Here is an 18,392-nt window from a genome sequence, read left to right as displayed (position 1 = left end):
ACACAAGATACCGCAAAAGGAGTGTCATCCACTTTCCATTCAGGAAGCAGTACGATGTAAAAATTAACTTTTTGGTACACAATCCATATTCATGTCTTGCATTTCCTGCTGAATAAAAAGGTTCAATTCATTCTACTAATGAATCCTTTCATCTTGAAGTGTATGAGGCAGCCACCCAACAATAATCTCTGTGTGTTTCATGTTCTTACTTTCATGCACGCATTTAGCCCGGACAGAGATGCTGTTAGGTTCAATGACCTTGATGTATGAAATAACATATCGATGCCATCTTTTCTTTTTCTACACGTGTTTAAGGATAAATTCTTTCGATTCTTCAAATGCAGTGCTCCAAACTACGCACAAGTGTGTTACAACTTGTAGAAATACATGTCCTTCAAAAGCAGATGGCCGGGTTCTTTTTGGAACATGTTATCAACCCAAATGACGAGTTTCATGAACCGGTCGTGCCGCCCACACGTGAGAGACCTTCAGATGACACTGTACCTTCTAGTAGAGAGTATGCGACAAGAAGGAAGGTTAACAAGAGGCTTGACAACGTATTATATTTTGCCAATTGACAAAATATTAATGAATGACATTAATTATTATTTATTAATGAATAACATGAATTACTATGTATGATGCAAAGTTGGTATCGTCGGACAACTCTTTGATAGAATGACCTTCCAACGATGATGAGAAGGAGGAGCAAGAAGCAACGGCCAGTAAGCGTGCCCAGGAGGAGGATGAGAGGCTAGCCCATCAGCTGTGCACTGTGGAGGAGCAAGAAGTAGTGTTTTGTAAGCGTGCTCAGGAGGAGGAAGAGAGGCTGGCCCGTCAGCTGTGCACTGTAGAGGAGAAAGAAGCAGTGTCCTGTAAGTGTGCCCTGGAGGAGGAGGACAAAAGGGTGGCCCATCAGTGTGTTACGGAGGAGGCTGAAGGCTCAAACCATAGAGGCGTCCAGGCGTCAAACTTTGATGTCTTTGACACGCTGGCAAGCCTGGAGCATAGGCGATGTTACGGTCGATTAGGCGTGGTCAGGTCCTTCGCTCCACCACCATCGGCCCTGGCGTCCCCGGATGTACACATGCCATTAGTCGACAGTGCGGAGACACGATCCTTATCGTAGGAGAGGTAGAGGGATACCGATCGACTTTTCAAAGGATGACCTATGATAACTATTATGTATATATGTGTGTTTATCGATGCCTGACTTGTAATACGGGTTCATTACTATGTATTAATGAATGTGCTTTTATTGTTGATTTACAGTATATATATGTATCATTGTATGCATGTATTGAGAGAAAGACGGAGAGATCGAGGAGAGAGAGGGAGTATCGAGGAGGGAGGAGAGGGAAAACACTGCCGGCTGAAACCTTCAGCCGGCAGTGATTCCAGCGAATCATTGTTAGCTAAAGACTTAAGCCGGCAGTGATGTCTTGGGTATCGCTGCCGGTCAAATCCTTCAGCGATAACCCCCTTCACTGCTGATCCACCGAGCTGGCAATGATAGTCCTCGACTATTACTGCCTGTTGCGCACTGCCGACTCCAAAATCGATAATGAAGGGGGTTTTAAAGATGGTAGTGAAGAAAGTTTCTACAGTAGTGTAGGCTCTTACTGCTTCGAGTAGTAGTCAGCAAATGGGCATTCAAAAGATTAGTGAAGATTGATAACACAGGAAATGCAAAAGCTCTTGTTTTCCTTTTTATATGATGTATGATTTGACCGGTGGAAGAGCAATGGCGCTAGAAGAGCTGGTTACATATAAATAAAGGTAGAAACCGATCGTCTTCTGTCTCGTAGAAATAATGATATATATACTCGCTGACAAGTGGGGTATAGTCGCAGTGTACTTTTCACTGAACATGTACAGTAATAAATAATTGAAAGTGACCAAGTGAACAATTTGAGTGAAATAAAAAATCCTTCTCTCTATGTCCCGTTGCTAGCCGGCTCTGACATCTACCACCTGTGATACCAACTCAAGCATATCGAGAGTTTATAGTTGACCGTCTCTTGTCCTGTCTTGAAAAAAAAAATGTTGGCACAATATAATTCAACATCATAATTTGTATTTTTGGGGCTTCGGACACTCAAATTATCCATTTGACCTATGATATTCTAGTTTTGTCGATCGACAACAGCAACTACTTTCATCATGACACTTATGGCGTTAATTATGCAGTTTCACTCATTTGGATGTGACACTCGAGGTTAAACGAACAGAACTCGACCAAAGTTTCTTTGTCTTGTGCGCGAAATCAACTTGCAACTTGACGTACTACTGAAAAACGGTTAACCAATGATACCGGTAAATCGCAGAAGAATATTCCAACTATGCAAGTTTCTACGGCACTAATGTAATGATTTTCACTTTATACTACACATCAGTTACTGTCTAAATTGTTAAATGATATCATTGCGCCGTCCATCTTTTGTTAATCCCTCCTAGACCGTCAGCCAAAAAAAAAAGTTGTGATGAAGTCAAAGCTTTCCCCTTTTTTCAGTTCATGCAAGTGAAAACACTGAGATAGACCCGATGAACTTGTGACTAAAAATATCCATGTTGATGATCATGCATGCATATATAAATTGGAGAGTGGCCAGACTAGGGCTGATGGTGGGCTGGTGGCCCAAATATGATACTAGGGCTGGTCCCTTTCAGAAATCCAAGCTGCATTGAAAAGATGAAGTGTCAAGTTTTGTGTTAAAAAAAATTGTAGCAAGAAGTTTTATTCATGTTGGCGAATTTATAAAACGAAGTCAAGCGTGTATGGTACGATTGATGGAAGTATGAGGCGACCTTTGCATGTCTGTACGAATCGTCTAAAGAGATGGCTGGAGCTTGATACTATTGCTCTGCGTCCAAAGCGATGGCCTGAGAGTGACCCCATGGAAGGGCTGCCTGAAGGCTCGTGCTACAATTATTTTTGCTAGCAAACTGTCTATCAAAATTATATTAAAAATATATATAATTGAACGAAACATCAACAAATCATTCTTTGATCAATCATTTGTTTTACAATGTCATGGATGACGTTCATGGCTGATTTAATTTATCGCCCTAGATGACAAATTAATGACATGATATGCCATTATGCGTTACTCCTTTCAGTTTGTTGCTGATGCCAGCGATGCATTTTGTGAAATTAACTAGTAAATCAAGCTGGTATGAAGTGCATACACATTAGGCTTCTGTTACAGCAAACACCGGAGAAAATATAGACACATCTGATCCCCAGATCATCTTCTCCAGGCCTCCCTGCAGAGTTTCCATTGAGAAAGTTGTTGCAAACCCAACTACCACGAACTGAAGTTAAAATGAGAGCTTTAAAAGTCAACTAGGTTGATTGGCACACCTAGGCCGCGCCTGTTTTTTTTGCTCAGAGTATGATAAAAGAAGACTAAAAAATTTAGATTCACCAGTTTTGAACATATCAATTTTTATTTACGAATTTATCAATATTTAACACATTTATTTAATTATAAGGAAAACAGTAGTACTTTCATACACACACACATACTTTTAACATGTGGACGAAAGTAATACAAACCTAACAAAATTTGTTTCATATTTTTTTGAATTTTAGATATTTTTCTCTGCATTTTAGATTATTTCAGTCCATTTATCAATATAACTAATATTTCATTCGATATGTAAGCAAAAGTAATACGAACCTAGCAAAATTTATTTAATATTTTTTAAGTTTTAGACATTTTTCTCTACATTTTAGGTTATTTCAGCCAATTTCATTAAATGATACAGTAGATGCTAAGTACCTTAGCCCTCCGAGAGGCCTCCAAATCTTGGCCGGTTAATATATAATATATTTTAGATTATTCAATCGATTTATCAATATAACTATTATTTCATTCGATATGTAGACAAAAGTAATTTGAACCTAACAAAATTTATTTCACGTTTTTTTAAGTTTTAGATATTTTCTTTACATTTTAGATTATTTCAGCCAATTTATTAATATAACTAATATTCCATTCGACATTTTTGCTGGAATTTATCAATACACATATATATATACACATCTATATGTGTACATAAGAGAATTAAATGCTACACTAGATACTACAGTAGTCGCTATAGTAGCTACAATACCTTAGCTCACTGAGAGACTTCAAAATCTTGGCCGGTTAATATATAGTATAGATTTGTCGGTGACATCAACCAGTGTTTATGGTAATCGACCAGCACCAGATAGGCAGATAATAGGATCTTGGTAGAGAAGCAGCCGATGGTGGTATCACAAGCTAATTGTCAATAATGCATCACGAACATGAACCAAATACACACTTTTGGAGGTTATGTAGTGCACCGTTACATCAAATTGGGCAAGAACACCGGCATGGCCATTCATTTGTCATGCTCCCTTTATGATTCCAAGTCCCACTTGGTCCACGCTGGCACAATCAAATCTACTCCTCTCTTGTCGAAGGAGCCGTTCCTGCTGAAGGGCTGTCTGCGAAGTACTCAGGGTGTTTCAAGTTCACACCATGCTGCAAGAAAAATTCATGTGAATGTAGTATCGTAACTGAAGTATATATTAATGTGGTAACTACTAACTAGTATCATCCACAACCCGGTCCTCTTTCTTGCAGCGAAAACTAGAGCGATAATCGGTTTCATCAGTTCAGGTAAGGATAAACAAGGTATTCTAATCTCCCTGTGGCCTATTATGTTTTAGTGACTGTGGCATATCGATAACAAAATATTGTTATGTAGCTCGATGTTATTAAAGATACAGGTCACAACGGACTTGATGCCCTGCTGCTGGAATGGGTCGTGTCTGGTCTAGCATTCTTGAAAGGAGAAACTAAGGGAATCATTTGTGATTATAAACCAACAAGTGTGCAGCCTGTCCAGTATATGCTTCAAGACCAATTTCTGTAACATTGATGTCTTTGTTCATATAAGATACTCTTAACTGTCAGAAACAGCTGAGTCTGCCATTATGATTTTTGAAAGTTGTGAGGATCATAGATGATATAAAACTGAATTTGTATACCTATAATCATTTTTGTCTAAAAAGGGTCAACTAAATTCATTCTACCATAGTGAATCTATACAGGTTTCAGTGCAGAGATTCAAGTCCCAATAGAACTATTGCTGTTCTGTGTGCAAACCCAATAATGTGTGCCTGACTGACCTTTTTTCCCTCACAAGAATATACAAGATGTGCCCAACTGACTTCAAACATGTGAAAAATGTACAGCTACAGCCCAGAAAAAGTTTGGAATCAATAGGAAACTGGTTTACCTCACGCAAGGCTTTAGAAAGATCATCCATTGTTAATACAAGACGTCTATCCTGCAGATAAATAAAACGTGGAATCAGTAAGCAGTAGGAATGTAAGGAAGATTTTATGCTAGGAATAACACAAGAAGTTCAATTACGAAGTAAAGTCACCTTAGGCTGTTTGCTCTTATTGTCTTTGATAGGTGCTGCTACCCTGGCTTTACAGTGCCTAGTTTAAGGGGAAGAATCATGTAATAGTGAAATTAGCTCACAAGGTATATTTTGATTGTTATGAGTTATGACGTACCCACACCATAAACAGCTTGAATTCACACAAAGATGAAGTCAATAGTGAATTAATTTATCCTATATCATCAATCCAATGCATATTCAAAAGAAATCCTTTACATAGTTTTGTATGAAGTTTAGAATAAAAAAGGTTATACGGCAAAAAGATCGCAACAAAAGATGCAAGCAAACAAATTTGCACAAAATAATCCAAAACAGAACAGAGAACATTTGATCCTCAAACCTACATGTTCACGCAAATAACTTCTGATCTTTGGAGCACACCAAATGCATCAGATAACAACATCAAAGCACAAGGCCACAACTTTAATTACCAGAGGAGGACAGATATCAAATCATGCATGTAATTTAGGCACATCAAAGTATGTGCCCAGGATTTGATATATTTTTCTCAGCTTTTATCTAAACATAAAAAAGATAATTCCTTTAACGAGCTAAAACTCTGGGAAGGGTGCAGCATAGGCAGTGGGATCCAGGAAAATCTGGGATAGTTTAGCATATATCAAGAGATGTCATATTATATTGGTTACGGGAGATGCTACTGGAGTATATTGGAGAAAATATTTTCTTTTTCTACCAATAAGTAACAAAAGGGCTGAAAATCCAACACTAATGTGGCATGGGTAGTTTGCAAGAGTGCAACAGCACATAGTGAATTCATGTTTCATGATTGCATATCTGGGTACACTTCAAGGCTTGCAGCAGAGTTGTAACTATCATAAATACAACATATAAATGGACAAGTAGAAGTACATGATCTGAATGATAAATAGGAGCTCGAAATGTTCTGATAAGAGGAAAACTTTATTATTCCAAAATCCCATTAATGAATGAATAATCCACCAAGAGTACTATATGCAAACAGAGGCATCTATTTTGATTAAAACCTGAGAAACTAATAGAAAAGAAATTTAGTTGCACAGAAGATATGCAATGATATGGGATAAAAAGAATGAGACTGTAAATTTACTTACTGAAGAGAATCGCTTGCGACGTCAGAAAGGAATTTTTGGGTGGCTACAGCAATCAGTCTCGTTCTGCAAAAGATGAAATCAGACGATAGCAAAGAATTCGTGAGTTTAACGTGAACCGATGGTCACCAAGTTGAAGGGAGGAAACAGATAGGATCCTCCCTGACTAGAGTAGCAACACGCCACCGACAATCTTAACGCCATTAGAGCCCAAACAACAAATCATTTAGGTGTGGCTCCATTGGAACCATGCATGCAAGTAGGGCTGTCAATAAGCCGAGCTTGAGCGAGCTTGCCATGTCATGCTCGAGCTTGATAAAAGATCAAGTCTACGATGGCGGCCGAGCTTGGGGATGGGCTCGAGTAGGCTCGAGTTCAACTCGCTTAATCTCGGCAAAGGAAGACACATCGAGAAAGCTCGAGTAGGTCTTGCCGTCTTGATTGGTTGCTATGATGTAGTCACCTAGGTAGGCTTGAGGATGATCCCTCCTTTCCGGTCCTTGCAATGCCTCTTTGGGCCTTGGATATACATAAAGAAAGTTAAGGCTGTATAGACTTGGTAGAGTGGCAAACTCAAATAAAAATCGTAATACTCATTAACTCGAGTCTTATTGAGCTCGTGAGGCTGACGAGCCTTGACCCAGGCTCGAGTTTGGCTCGTTTTGAGATCGACCCGAGCTCGAATCAAGCCTAGAATGAGTCGAACTCGAGTAGCTCGCAAGCTTCGAGCTTTTTTGACAGCCCTACGTGCAAGAAATCAAGCAATTCCTATCCCTAAGTTCAATGATTCTAGGGTGGTGAGCAAGTCTGAGTCACAGAAATAGTAGGCATATTTCTTTTTAGAAAAGTCAAACTTTATGTACTTTGATTAACATTTAATCAAATTATAAGAATATCTAGTGTATAAAAATTATATAACTAGATTCACAATTCAAAATGATTTCACATTATATAGGTTTGTAGCTATAAATGATATATTTTATGAGAAAACTTTAGCCAAAATTCATCTTTGAAGACCGAACCAAAAGAAATATGCCTACTATTTCTGAAAGAGGGAATACCAATCAAGCCAATACTGGGGAAGGCAGAACCCTTCTTGGGAGAGAGAGATCGGAGTGGGAAGAGCACTCACAGGCGGAGGTCGGGGCAGTGGAAGCCGCTGCGGCCGAGGTAGTGCTCCACCAGCTCGTCTGGAATCTGCCGCGCCACCGAACCAAGCATCAGGGCTAAGCCGATGGAGACCCCGGGGGGGGGGGGGGGGGGGGAGGGGGCACCGTACCGTGGGGGTGTAGTCCATGAGGGAGGAGAGGAACTCAGTGAGGGCCGCTTCGTCGTTGTGACGCCCGTCCCCACCTCCACCCACGGGCCCGCCCATGCCCGGACCCATGCCTCCGCCGGGGCCTCCGCCACCGCCGCTGCCGCAGTTACTGCCCATCATCCTCGCGTCCCGCCGCCTTCACCGCAAGTGCGGCTGGGAAGGGTAATAAGCGCACGGATCGATAGGACGAAAGGTGCGGGCGGCGCTCACAGTGGGAGAACGTCGCTGCCGGCGACTCTGAAGCGGTGATAGGTGTCAGTAACGACGACGGCAGCGGCTTCGACAGGAGAAGGGTCGCCGGGGGGCAGCGGGACGCAACTGGGCCCACTTGTAAGAGAGGTGGGCAACCGATTTAACAGGCCGCATTTGGGCCAATAATTCCGCGGCGATCGCGTCGAGCACCACGGGCGGCCCAACCAGTTCACCGCAACCGGCGGCCCCGCTTTATCCACTCGCCCGCGCGCTCGCGAGTCGGGCGACACGCGGCGGTCGGCGGCAGCGGCGAGAGAAGAGATGATGCTGATAAGGCCGCCGCGGTTCCTCTCCCCCTCGCCCGCGCCGGCGCCCGCGATGGGCGAGCCCCGCCTCCGCCGGCCTCTCGACGCTTCCAGAATCTTCTCCTCCCCTCGTCCACCCGGGCGCCGGCCCCGCCCGCGCCCCGCCTCCACGTCCACCGACCTCCGCTGCCTCACCGCCCGCATCGTCGACCTCACCCGCCGCAGGCAGCTCTCCCAGGTTCGCCTCGCGTGCTATCCCTCCTCCTCTCGCCGACGATGATGCTGTTTTGTGCGTTTGGCCGGTGCTAACGCGCATATGCTGCGCAGATCATGGAGGAGGTGGAGGCGGCACGGCGGCGGGCGCGCGGGGTTGGAGGCGGGGCGCTCAACACTATCGTCATGAACGCGGTGCTAGAGGCCTGCGTTCATTGCGGCGACGTCGACCGCGCTCTCCGGCTCTTCGAGGACATGCGCGGGCCCAGGGGGTGCGGCGTCGACGGCGTCTCCTACGGCATCCTGCTCAAGGTGTGCGGTTTTTGTTTGCGCACGCAGCCTTAAGGCTCTTACCTCGTTGCATTGGGAGTCCTGAGACGTTGGTGCTCAAATTGGGTTGCACAAAAATCCATGAGGTCAATTCGTTTGTTTTTACTGATAGTGAGTAGTAGTGAATTTGGGGAGACAAACTGAAGAAGAGCTATGTGAGTTCCAACAACATAATCTATCCTTATAATCTATAAGAAAAATGTGTATCTAGTGAGTTTAGCCGTTTGGCATTGATAGAATGCCTGTTCGTCCAACAAAGGAGCATTACTTTACTCCCTATGTTGAACAGAACACAGTAATTATGTACTTCTACCCTCGATAGGATATGATGCGACAATTCTTTTTCCCTTCTGAAGAACCAGTTTTGGTAGACTAAGGAAAAACCACCCTTTCTAAAATTTAGGTGGATATCCCAAACTGCTCAAGGGAACTTGCGTTTGTTTTCAGTGGTGATACATAGGTACTGGTAAATTCAGGAATCAGGAGCCCTCACATGTTGATCTCCTATGCTTGCTTTAGGTGGATATCCATGGAATTTACCAGTACCTATGGGAAGCCCGAAATCAATGGAGGAGTCCATTGAATTTCTCGAAGAAGCAATTCGGTTATGATAATGGCAAGGCATTTTACACAGAAAGGCCTACTAGACCTATCTAGGATCAGTTTCAGTACTAGACCTGTCTACTTAGGTACTAGGTGCTTTTGTGAGCTTGTGTGTGATCGTGCAAATTCATCATATTATACCATGTTCTATTAACCAAAGTTTTAAGTAACCGATTTGTCACAAGACACTTTCTTCAAATCTGAATTTCAACGTAGGCTCGTTATTGTTCTTGAAAGTCAGGTGTTAGTTTCCCAACTAATATATGTTGTCCACTCTTTTTTCCGCCCCCTGTAACTTTATTAAAGTTCCATCTCAGATTGTCTGAACCCTCAACGTGCAAACCCTTAATCACCAACTGCCTTCTTATTTATTCTGCATTCAGGATGTTCACCCTCTATTCTTGCATCCTTCAATGAATGGATTGATATTTCAGGATATTTTTTTTAAAGTGCTTGCTAGCATAATATGTGACCAAATTTATTTTTTACAAATATGTGTTTTCTGCCAATTGGTCCAATTAAGGAGTAAGGAAATATTTATGGTGCAAATGTTAATGTGTTACATTGCTATTCAATTGAAGGGCCTAGGAATAGCGAGAAGGATTAATGAAGCATTCGAAATACTGGAATCAATCGAGAAAGATACTTCTGTCGGGAGCCCTAGACTCTCTCCACATCTTATTTGTGGTTTTCTAAATGCCCTTATTGAAGCAGGTTGGTACAAGATTGATCTTTTCATGTTCCAGTAATAGTACTAAAGTGTGAGAAGAGTACTAGAGTTATCACATTTCCAGCATGAAAATAATTCACCTCTTTATTTGAACAATTTATTCTTGATTAAAAAGCTTATTTACAAAACCCAACTCAGAATCAGATCAGCAGTCCAAGATTCAAAGTCTAATTGCCTTATTCTCAGGAAAATAATATTCGTTGTGTCTAAATTGATACATGATCCCACATTCGTGGCCAAGAAATACAAAGTGTTGGTTAAAATTCTACTTAGTGTAAGTGTTGATGGGTTTCCATTCTGTTTTATTTACACCGTACTAAAATGTAAATCAATATCAAAATTATTCTCTCAGTAATCCTCATTGTTAGGATCATTGACAGCATTTTTTGAAACTAAAATACAAGTGCATTTCGTTGCTAATGAGTATGGTTGATATAAGTATAATAAGGCGGGTCATCAATAAAGAGTTAACTCTCTTTACTTATGACTTGAATCTAGTTTTTCCATTGTTTCTGAACTCCAAAGTATAGCCGAGATTAAGTTTGAATGGGTGTTGGTCGATTGCACTCATGTGCACATTTTCATCACAAATTGCTTTTCTGTAGCCACAACATTCAACCAACACTCTTTACTCACATACACGAGCTGACCATTTACTGATGGAATTGAACTGCAATTTATGCAGGAGATATGAGGCGTGCCAATGCTCTTGTCGCCCGTTTTCGCAAAGTCCTTTATGAAGATCACTCTGTTTTACTATACAACTTACTGATGAAGGTAGAATGCAACATAGTTCCCTTAATTGTTAATATGGTATTTTCGTTTTCATCAAATCACCATTGTAATTACATAAATTTCTGAACTGAACAAACTCCAGGGCTACATTAAGAGCAACTTCCCTCTTGGAGCTTTGACTGTCAAAGATGAGATATTGCGTCAAGGGTTGAAGCCTGATAGATTGACCTACAATACCATCATTTCTGCCTGTGTAAAATCAGCAGAGATTGATAAAGCTATCCAATTTCTCGAAGACATGAAGGTGTCACACAAGTGTTGGAAAGGCCAGTTTTAGCCACAAAATTGTTTTGCTATACAAGTAGTTGCATTGTGTAATGAAAATTAGTTGATTATATTACAATGCAGGAAGAAGCTAACAGGGATAATAATCCTGAACTACTCCCCGATGCTGTTACCTACACAACATTACTTAAGGTATGATGCCTGCTAGGTTCATAGCAGCTGGTGTCCTGTCCTGATGATAGATAATAATTACAGGATTGTGACTATACTCTACTTGTTTATTTACGTTATTAGACAATGTTATTGTAGTGGCTGTTGCATGACATCATTTATTTTTACTTTTAATGATAGATAATAATGGTGGCTACACCCTACTTCTTTTGTTGGCAACTTGACATTATTAGACAACATTATTGAAGTGGTTGTTACACTACTTCATTTATTTTACTATTTTCGTTCAAAAAACATATTTAACTATCGAGAATGCTTTGACATCATCGAAAAAGAGGAAGATATTGCTTTTTTATAAAATATGTTGAGAGACTTAATATTGAGAATTAGGATTGCCTTTCGGAAAGATGCCTTTGATCTTTGACTCAACCTATCATGTATAGGTAGTTCAATTGATCTATGTATTTGTTATCATTTTTTAATAGCTCTTAATTTTACAAGTTGTTAAAGCATGCTGCAGGGTTTAGGAAATAGCCGAGATCTATATTCAGTTTTGAAGATTGTTGTGGAGATGAAATCTTCACCTCTTTCAATCGATAGGATTGCATACACTGCTATGATAGATGCCTTGCTAGCTTGTGGGTCCATTGATGGTAAGCTTTAAGTATTTTTTTATTGCCACAATTTTCTCAGTAACACTAATATGCTTTCTACTTTTTCGGTGATTATTGTAGGGGCCCTTTGCATTTTTGGTGAGATAATTAAGCAGGCTGGCAACAACAAAGATTTTACACCTAAGCCTCATCTTTATCTTTCAATTATGAGAGCTTTTGCTACCAGAGGTGATGTTGATATGGTCGAGAGATTGAACAAGCGCATGTGGCCAGATTCAGTTGGATCCATTAGCCGCGCAGCAAAAGAAGAGGCAGATGAGCTATTAATGGAAGCTGCTATAAATAACAATCAGGTATAAATGAAGCCTAGGATGAAATTACATTGTCTGACAATGTGATTTTGATTCATTATCCATGCAATGCTTTGGCCACTTGGCTATTAATTTTACTAAATTTTGACTAGGATAAGCAAAATTATAAGTCCTTTGGAATTGAGACACATACTAGGTAACGAAACACTAGTGTCTTTTGTGTTGTGTGCTTACTATTGAAACCCCTGCTAGGGATGTATAGAAGTATCTGTTATGAAAAGGTATTTACTGTTGAAGTGAGAGTTCTTATCCGATGACAAACTTATTTCTAAGCCCTTCCACCAAAGTATACAATCAGCAAATTATTCCCTGTCTCTAGCTCTTATGAAGAAATGATAACATATAAATTGCTTTGTCGAAGTGGTCTCTTAATTCCTAGGTCCATGAGGTTTCATTATGCTGCTATAAGTACATGTTTTCCCATTTGTCGTATGACACTAGATGGATACAATATGAATATATGATTATCATTTCTTAATTGCATGATCTTATGAAGCTTAGTATTATATGATATCAAAAATGTAGGGGGAACTAAGGGTTGTAGAAAGGACAGGTTTGTTTCTGTGATCAGTTAAACTGCCTCCGACCTATATGCTGTCAGATTTGACCATGTACCAGATTCAAGGTGGCTGCACCATGTGCATGATTATGCTCATCTCTCTCTAGATTATTGTACTTGTGAATGTCTGCCTTTGCTTAGTTGTAACATTTTCAATAGGTCATGTTCAGATGTCCCGACTACTTAATGGCTGTCTGATTAAATCTTTTACAGATAGATTTGGCTAGAGGGCTTCTAAGAAGAATAGTGAACGAGAAGGAATGTTTCTCTTGGACAAGTAGAGTAGGTCTGGTATGTTTCTTGTTCTTATTTGGATTTTATCTCTTACATACTATATCGTTTCATTCCAGGCATAGAACTAGGGTGTTCTTTCCTTTCACACAGAGAGCGCATTGAGTTTCTGTATAAAAATGCAGTTTGTGATTTTTTTTATGTTTCCCTCCTTAATCTATATGCAGTGCCATTCTGGCTTTTGAAATACAGTGCCAACATGTAATTGACAATAGCTGCTGCATATGGTGGTTTTTGTACGTTGAAATTTATGAAAGGCGTGATGATAATTACGTAGTATATAGTTGCATGTGGCTATGTATCTGAATGCGTTAAACTGGGAATTTAATTCGATGTTGGGACTAATGCCAGGATCTAGGAGCATATTACGAATATTTCTTTTGTTTTGCCAATTTTTTATAAACTTAAATGTTTCAAAGTGAAAGCATGATCTTTTTGAGTTAGTTTCTTTGCTGTTGCTAACAGGTTGCAGTTAAAGTTGAAAGCTTATCTGGATTCACCAACTCTCTTCTAAGACCTCATATATTTCCACAGGTTGTATGCTTGTTACGTTTTTTTTTTTTTATCCCTTTCTTCGCTTAACTCTGTTTGGTCAAATCTGAAGTTCTGTCCATTGGAATTGTAGATTATCTTGAATGATCCAGTTGAGAAGTATATGATTCCATTTCAAGAATCCCAACCTTTACCTGCTGACTTAATATTGCGGAAGGTTGTGATGCGATTTTTGAAAGATCGTGCGGTTCCCCTTGTGGATGATTGGGGAGGTTGCGTTGGAATTGTTCACCGCGACGATTGTACCAAGGTATGCTTTCTCCTTCAATCAGCATCAGCAAGGTAGTGTCACTCCTTGTACGGAAGCTAATGAAACGTGTGGGACTGGTTTAGTGGCAGGGACCAGTATTTGACAAATCAGGGAGTTAGGATTTTTTTTTTGTCATGACGGTTTGTTATTGATTCTTAGTGATTTTGGCCATGTTTCCTATTTGTACCAAAAAAAAAAAAATGTGATGCTGGTCATTTAACTAGAAATGTGATATTGGTTCATGAAAAATGTTAAGGTATATTAATCTTTGTGCCATGTAAGAGCATAAATGCACAATAAATGGCTCAAAATACTTTCCACCAGTATCAAACTTTGTGCCATGCTATAACAAAGTTGTGGTACTCCCATTTCATTGCCATATAATTGATATTCCAGTATTCTCCTGTGATTCTAGACAACTTCATTTCCCTTTCAGCTGGATGTGCCTCTTCTTTCGATGGCGAGAGCACCGCTCTGTGTGCCTACTTCAACCTCTGTGGAGCATGTCATTGATCTCCTCCTTAGAGAGAAGTCCGAAATGGTGGTGGTGGTAAAAAGCGGTAACATGTACGAAGGCAGCTACACGTCCAGCTCAAGACCCTTGGGTGTTTTCTCTCTTGCCATTTTGTGGAAGTTCACAGGCGACTACTCGTCAGACATCCACGGTGTGGGCATGTCCCAAGTAACACTCAAGCAAGACGCTGAAGCCTGCAATTGTGGCTGAATCTGTAGCTAGTTTTATGTTCCTTTTTGTCTCTCTCTTTCAATGGCTCCACATCGTTGTGCCGAGCAAAACAGTCATGCATGCGATGGTCAAATCGTCTCTCACTGTCCAATTCAACAAGCAGAGCAAAAGTTTTGCCATAAGAGCTTGCTAGGCTGATCTATGTTTCCTGATGCACACAGCAAAAGTGACCGTGGACCCGAAACACGCGCTCAGCCTTTGGTTGAGACCACCTTGGTCCTGGCTTCTTTTTCTTCTGGTATCCCCGATCAGTCCATATCACCAGACTGCGAAGAAGACCTTTGTCCAGCCTTTGATCCCTACGGGGACCAAAAAGAAAGCTGCTGCTGCTGCGTGGTACCAATGTGAGATCCTCGCGTTGGTTTGATTTGCTCCGATAGTGCAACTCAAAGGCCTACCGGTGTCGGTGGCAGATACAGAGCCGGGCTCTTCCTCTTTTTCATTCTTCTCTTCTTTCTCTTAGGTATTAAAAAAACTGAAAGGAGCGCAGGAGCTCTCATCAAGTGCATCCCGGCATAAGGGGCTTAAGCTCCCTCTGCCCCCATGGTGGTGGATCCGCCCATGACCGGCGCAAACAAATGCCCAGATCAGTTCAGTCTGCTTCAACATCTATGTTTTCTTGAGGTTGCTTGCGTAAGTGAATGTGCTTCGACATGCTTGCTACTCCTGTGTTTGTGTACATCTGCTGTAAACTTCTCGTTGAGTTGACAAGTATCCTGAAGAATGTGCTGCAATGCAAGCATCACTTGTTCCTCTGCGTTCCGGAGTAGAGGAAATGATTTCTGGAAAGCCCTAGCTAGCTAGTTTTGGTTCCTGGTGTGACATTATTGGACAAAGCTACTGCGGTACGTAGCCAGCTCTGCCTGTCCAGTTCAGTGTTTGGTCCCATCAACTGCGTGCAGCGCAGCAGACATGGTAGCATTGGGAAGCATGCGGTGACAACTACTTTCAGATAAATGTTTTCGTGGCAACGAGTAATACTAAGGCCCTGTTTGTTTCAGCTTCGGATTCTGGCTTTCAGCTTTTATAATCCGAAGCTGAAATAAACAGACAGCTTTTGGTTATAGCTTTTTAAAATCTGCTGGTTGGATTGTGAGAATCTGAGAAGCTGGTTTTCCTCAGCTTTTGATAGATTATGAAAGTCCATTTTACTAAACTGTCTATTAAATTTTTTTAGAATCTACAGTCTAAAAGCTTTTCACAATCCAGCTTTTCACAATCCAGCTTTTATAAGCTGCTTTTCAGAATCTCTAGCTGAAACAAACAGGCCCTAAGTAGGGATGGAAACAGATGGAATCGAATTTGGATAGTACGATTTATTATATTTTAATCCGAATACGAATACGGATTCGGATATTTTTGAATACGAATCGGATAGTTCGAATACGAATCCACATTCGGATATCTACTCAATCTTCGAAATTCAGGTCGGAAATTTAATTTTTTGAAAAAATTTGACTGAAATTTGATAAAATTCGACCGAAATTTGTTCTAATTTGATTGGGCCGGAATTTTAGAAATTTTGTTCAAAATTCATGTTGGAAATTTAAATTTTTGATCAAATTTAACTGAAATTTGTTCCAATTTGATTGGGTTGGAATTTCGTTCATATCTGAAATTTCTAAAACTTTAACAAAATTTGGTTCCTTGGTTGGCTGATACGGATATGAATCGGATATATCTCGAATTCAGATATCCACATTTAAATCCGAATCTCGAAAACGAATTCGGATATATCCATTTTAGTATCCATTTTAGAAACGAATACGGATACAGATATTTATATTCGTATTTTAACGGATACGAAATTGGATAATTCAGATTTCCTGCCATCTATTTCCACCCCTAATACTAAGATCCCGTTTAGATACAATGTGGTACAATGTGGTTCTGAAACTTAGCTAACTGATAAAACGACAGAGACTGTTAAGTTTTAGTTATTAATTTTTACAATAAATATTTAGTTTGATATATTAAAAGCTAGAAAAGTTTATCTCAATTTGTTTCTTAAACTTTTAGTCACAGTCGTTTTCTTAGCTGGCCAAAAGCTACTACAAATTAGAAAAAAACCAAGCGTTTAGATAATTTCTGACTTTTTTTGAAAGAACAACTGCTTTTAAATTAGTAAATATACACGGCTGCCACCATAGATATGTAGCTACAAGTATGACCGGATGAGCCCATCTACGCTCCTCAAAAGCCTCACACCCGATGCCAGTCATCAGTCCATAACCGCGCCGCCTGCCATCTCTGCGCGGCCACCGAAACCGGCGCGCGCAGGAGTCTCAACTCGTACGTCCCGCCCGCACGTGTAGGGATGGAAACGGATCGGATACGCATGGAATCGAATTCGGATGGTACGATTTACCATATTTTAATCCGAATACGAATACGGATCCGGATATCTTCGAATACGAATACGAATCGGATAGTTCGAATACGAATCCGCATTCGGATATCTACTCGATCTTCGAAATTCAGGTTGGAAATTTAAATTTTTGAAAACTTTTGACTGAAATTTGATAAAATTCGAATGAAATTTGTTCTACTTTGATTGGGCCGGAATTTTACAAATTTTGTTCAAAATTCATGTTGGAAATTTAAATTTTTGATCAAATTTAACTGAAATTTGATGAAATTTGACTGAAATTGTTCCAATTTGATTGGGTTGGAATTTCGTTCATATCTGAAATTTCTAAAACTTTAGCAAAATTTAGTTCCCTGGTTGGCGGATACGGATACGAATCGGATATATCTCGAATTCGGATATCCACATTTGAATCCGAATCTCGAAAACGAATTCGGATATATCCATTTTAGTATCCATTTCAGAAACGAATACGGATACGGATATCCATATTCGCATTTTAACAGATACGGAATCGGATAATTCGGATTTCCTGCCATCCATTTCCACCCCTACGCACGTGAACCTGCGGTGCTCGCACGGTCGGCAGGCGGCAGCGGTAGTCGGACGTCGTACACGACTACACGAGTGCCCCCCGCGCAGTGGCTCGCTCGTACTCGACCGGGTGGTTTCTATGCCAGTCGATGGACGGATCGATCGATCCAGTGGCTGTACTAATTTGCATGGTCCATGCTGGATCGTTTCCCCAGAGCTCGGCTGCGTGATGCATGACTTACAGTGCACGCAGGGCTGCACCAATCGGTGGATGGATCAGTAGCCGTATTTACATGGTCCATGGGCCTAGGGATAAACAGCTCGAAATTGAGCGGAACCAGGTTTTACTATATTTTAAATCATATTTTTTTTTATTAAAAATGGATTTGAATACGGATAGTTCGGATAAAAATATGTTTACGGATAATGTTGGAAACGAGTACAAAATGAATATGGATAAAAAACGAATACGTCCAATGGATATTTACCAGAATATGAAAGACCACTCAAATTGTATGTAAGATCATAGTAAAAGTAAAGAACATATTCATACTAGGAAGTTATTATATAATAGTTAAGATAATATCACTACTTCAGAATTCCCTTCACAGTTGGACCACGATAACAGTGAAAGTGGTTATTATTGCTGGCTCAAGGCTTCAGCTGACAGTGATGCCCGTGAAGTCACTA

General features: G+C 40.5%; 2 protein-coding genes across 2 annotated transcripts; one reads left to right on the top strand and one right to left on the bottom strand.

Moving 5' to 3' along the window:
- Positions 1–4,221: 4,221 nt before the first annotated feature.
- Positions 4,222–8,130, bottom strand: LOC133901319 (transcription initiation factor TFIID subunit 10-like). Its single transcript, XM_062342634.1, has 6 exons — positions 7,816–8,130; positions 7,669–7,733; positions 6,540–6,602; positions 5,428–5,485; positions 5,278–5,328; positions 4,222–4,517 (listed from the first exon to the last, which is right to left on the bottom strand). Exons 1-6 carry the CDS (start codon positions 7,972–7,974, stop codon positions 4,437–4,439), a joined length of 477 nt encoding a protein of 158 aa, XP_062198618.1. The 5' UTR covers positions 7,975–8,130; the 3' UTR covers positions 4,222–4,436.
- A 113-nt stretch (positions 8,131–8,243) lies between these two features.
- LOC133901318 (pentatricopeptide repeat-containing protein At5g10690) lies at positions 8,244–14,922 on the top strand. The gene is made up of 12 exons (XM_062342633.1): positions 8,244–8,589; positions 8,679–8,876; positions 10,079–10,211; positions 10,913–11,004; positions 11,105–11,266; positions 11,371–11,439; positions 11,939–12,071; positions 12,153–12,385; positions 13,176–13,253; positions 13,719–13,787; positions 13,879–14,055; positions 14,492–14,922. Exons 1-12 carry the CDS (start codon positions 8,368–8,370, stop codon positions 14,777–14,779), a joined length of 1,854 nt encoding a protein of 617 aa, XP_062198617.1. The 5' UTR covers positions 8,244–8,367; the 3' UTR covers positions 14,780–14,922.
- Positions 14,923–18,392: the final 3,470 nt, after the last annotated feature.

This window comes from Phragmites australis, chromosome 20 (genome assembly GCF_958298935.1).
Source record: "Phragmites australis chromosome 20, lpPhrAust1.1, whole genome shotgun sequence".
Taxonomy (NCBI): Eukaryota; Viridiplantae; Streptophyta; class Magnoliopsida; order Poales; family Poaceae; genus Phragmites; species Phragmites australis.
Note: the sequence above shows the minus strand (reverse complement) of the source record. Positions and strands in the feature narration are given on the sequence as shown.

Excerpts from the sequence above, each read along its gene's own strand:
- LOC133901319 (XM_062342634.1), bottom strand. The coding sequence starts at position 7,974 with ATGATGGGCAGTAACTGCGGCAGCGGCGGTGGCGGAGGCCCCGGCGGA. Across the intron at positions 5,486-6,539 it reads GTCGCAAGCGATTCTCTTCA|GCACTGTAAAGCCAGGGTAG; the intron begins GTAAGTAAATTT and ends CCCTTAAACTAG. Across the intron at positions 5,329-5,427 it reads ATAAGAGCAAACAGCCTAAG|GATAGACGTCTTGTATTAAC; the intron begins GTGACTTTACTT and ends ATTTATCTGCAG.
- LOC133901318 (XM_062342633.1), top strand. The coding sequence starts at position 8,368 with ATGATGCTGATAAGGCCGCCGCGGTTCCTCTCCCCCTCGCCCGCGCCG. Across the intron at positions 8,590-8,678 it reads GCCGCAGGCAGCTCTCCCAG|ATCATGGAGGAGGTGGAGGC; the intron begins GTTCGCCTCGCG and ends TATGCTGCGCAG. Across the intron at positions 11,267-11,370 it reads AATTTCTCGAAGACATGAAG|GAAGAAGCTAACAGGGATAA; the intron begins GTGTCACACAAG and ends ATTACAATGCAG.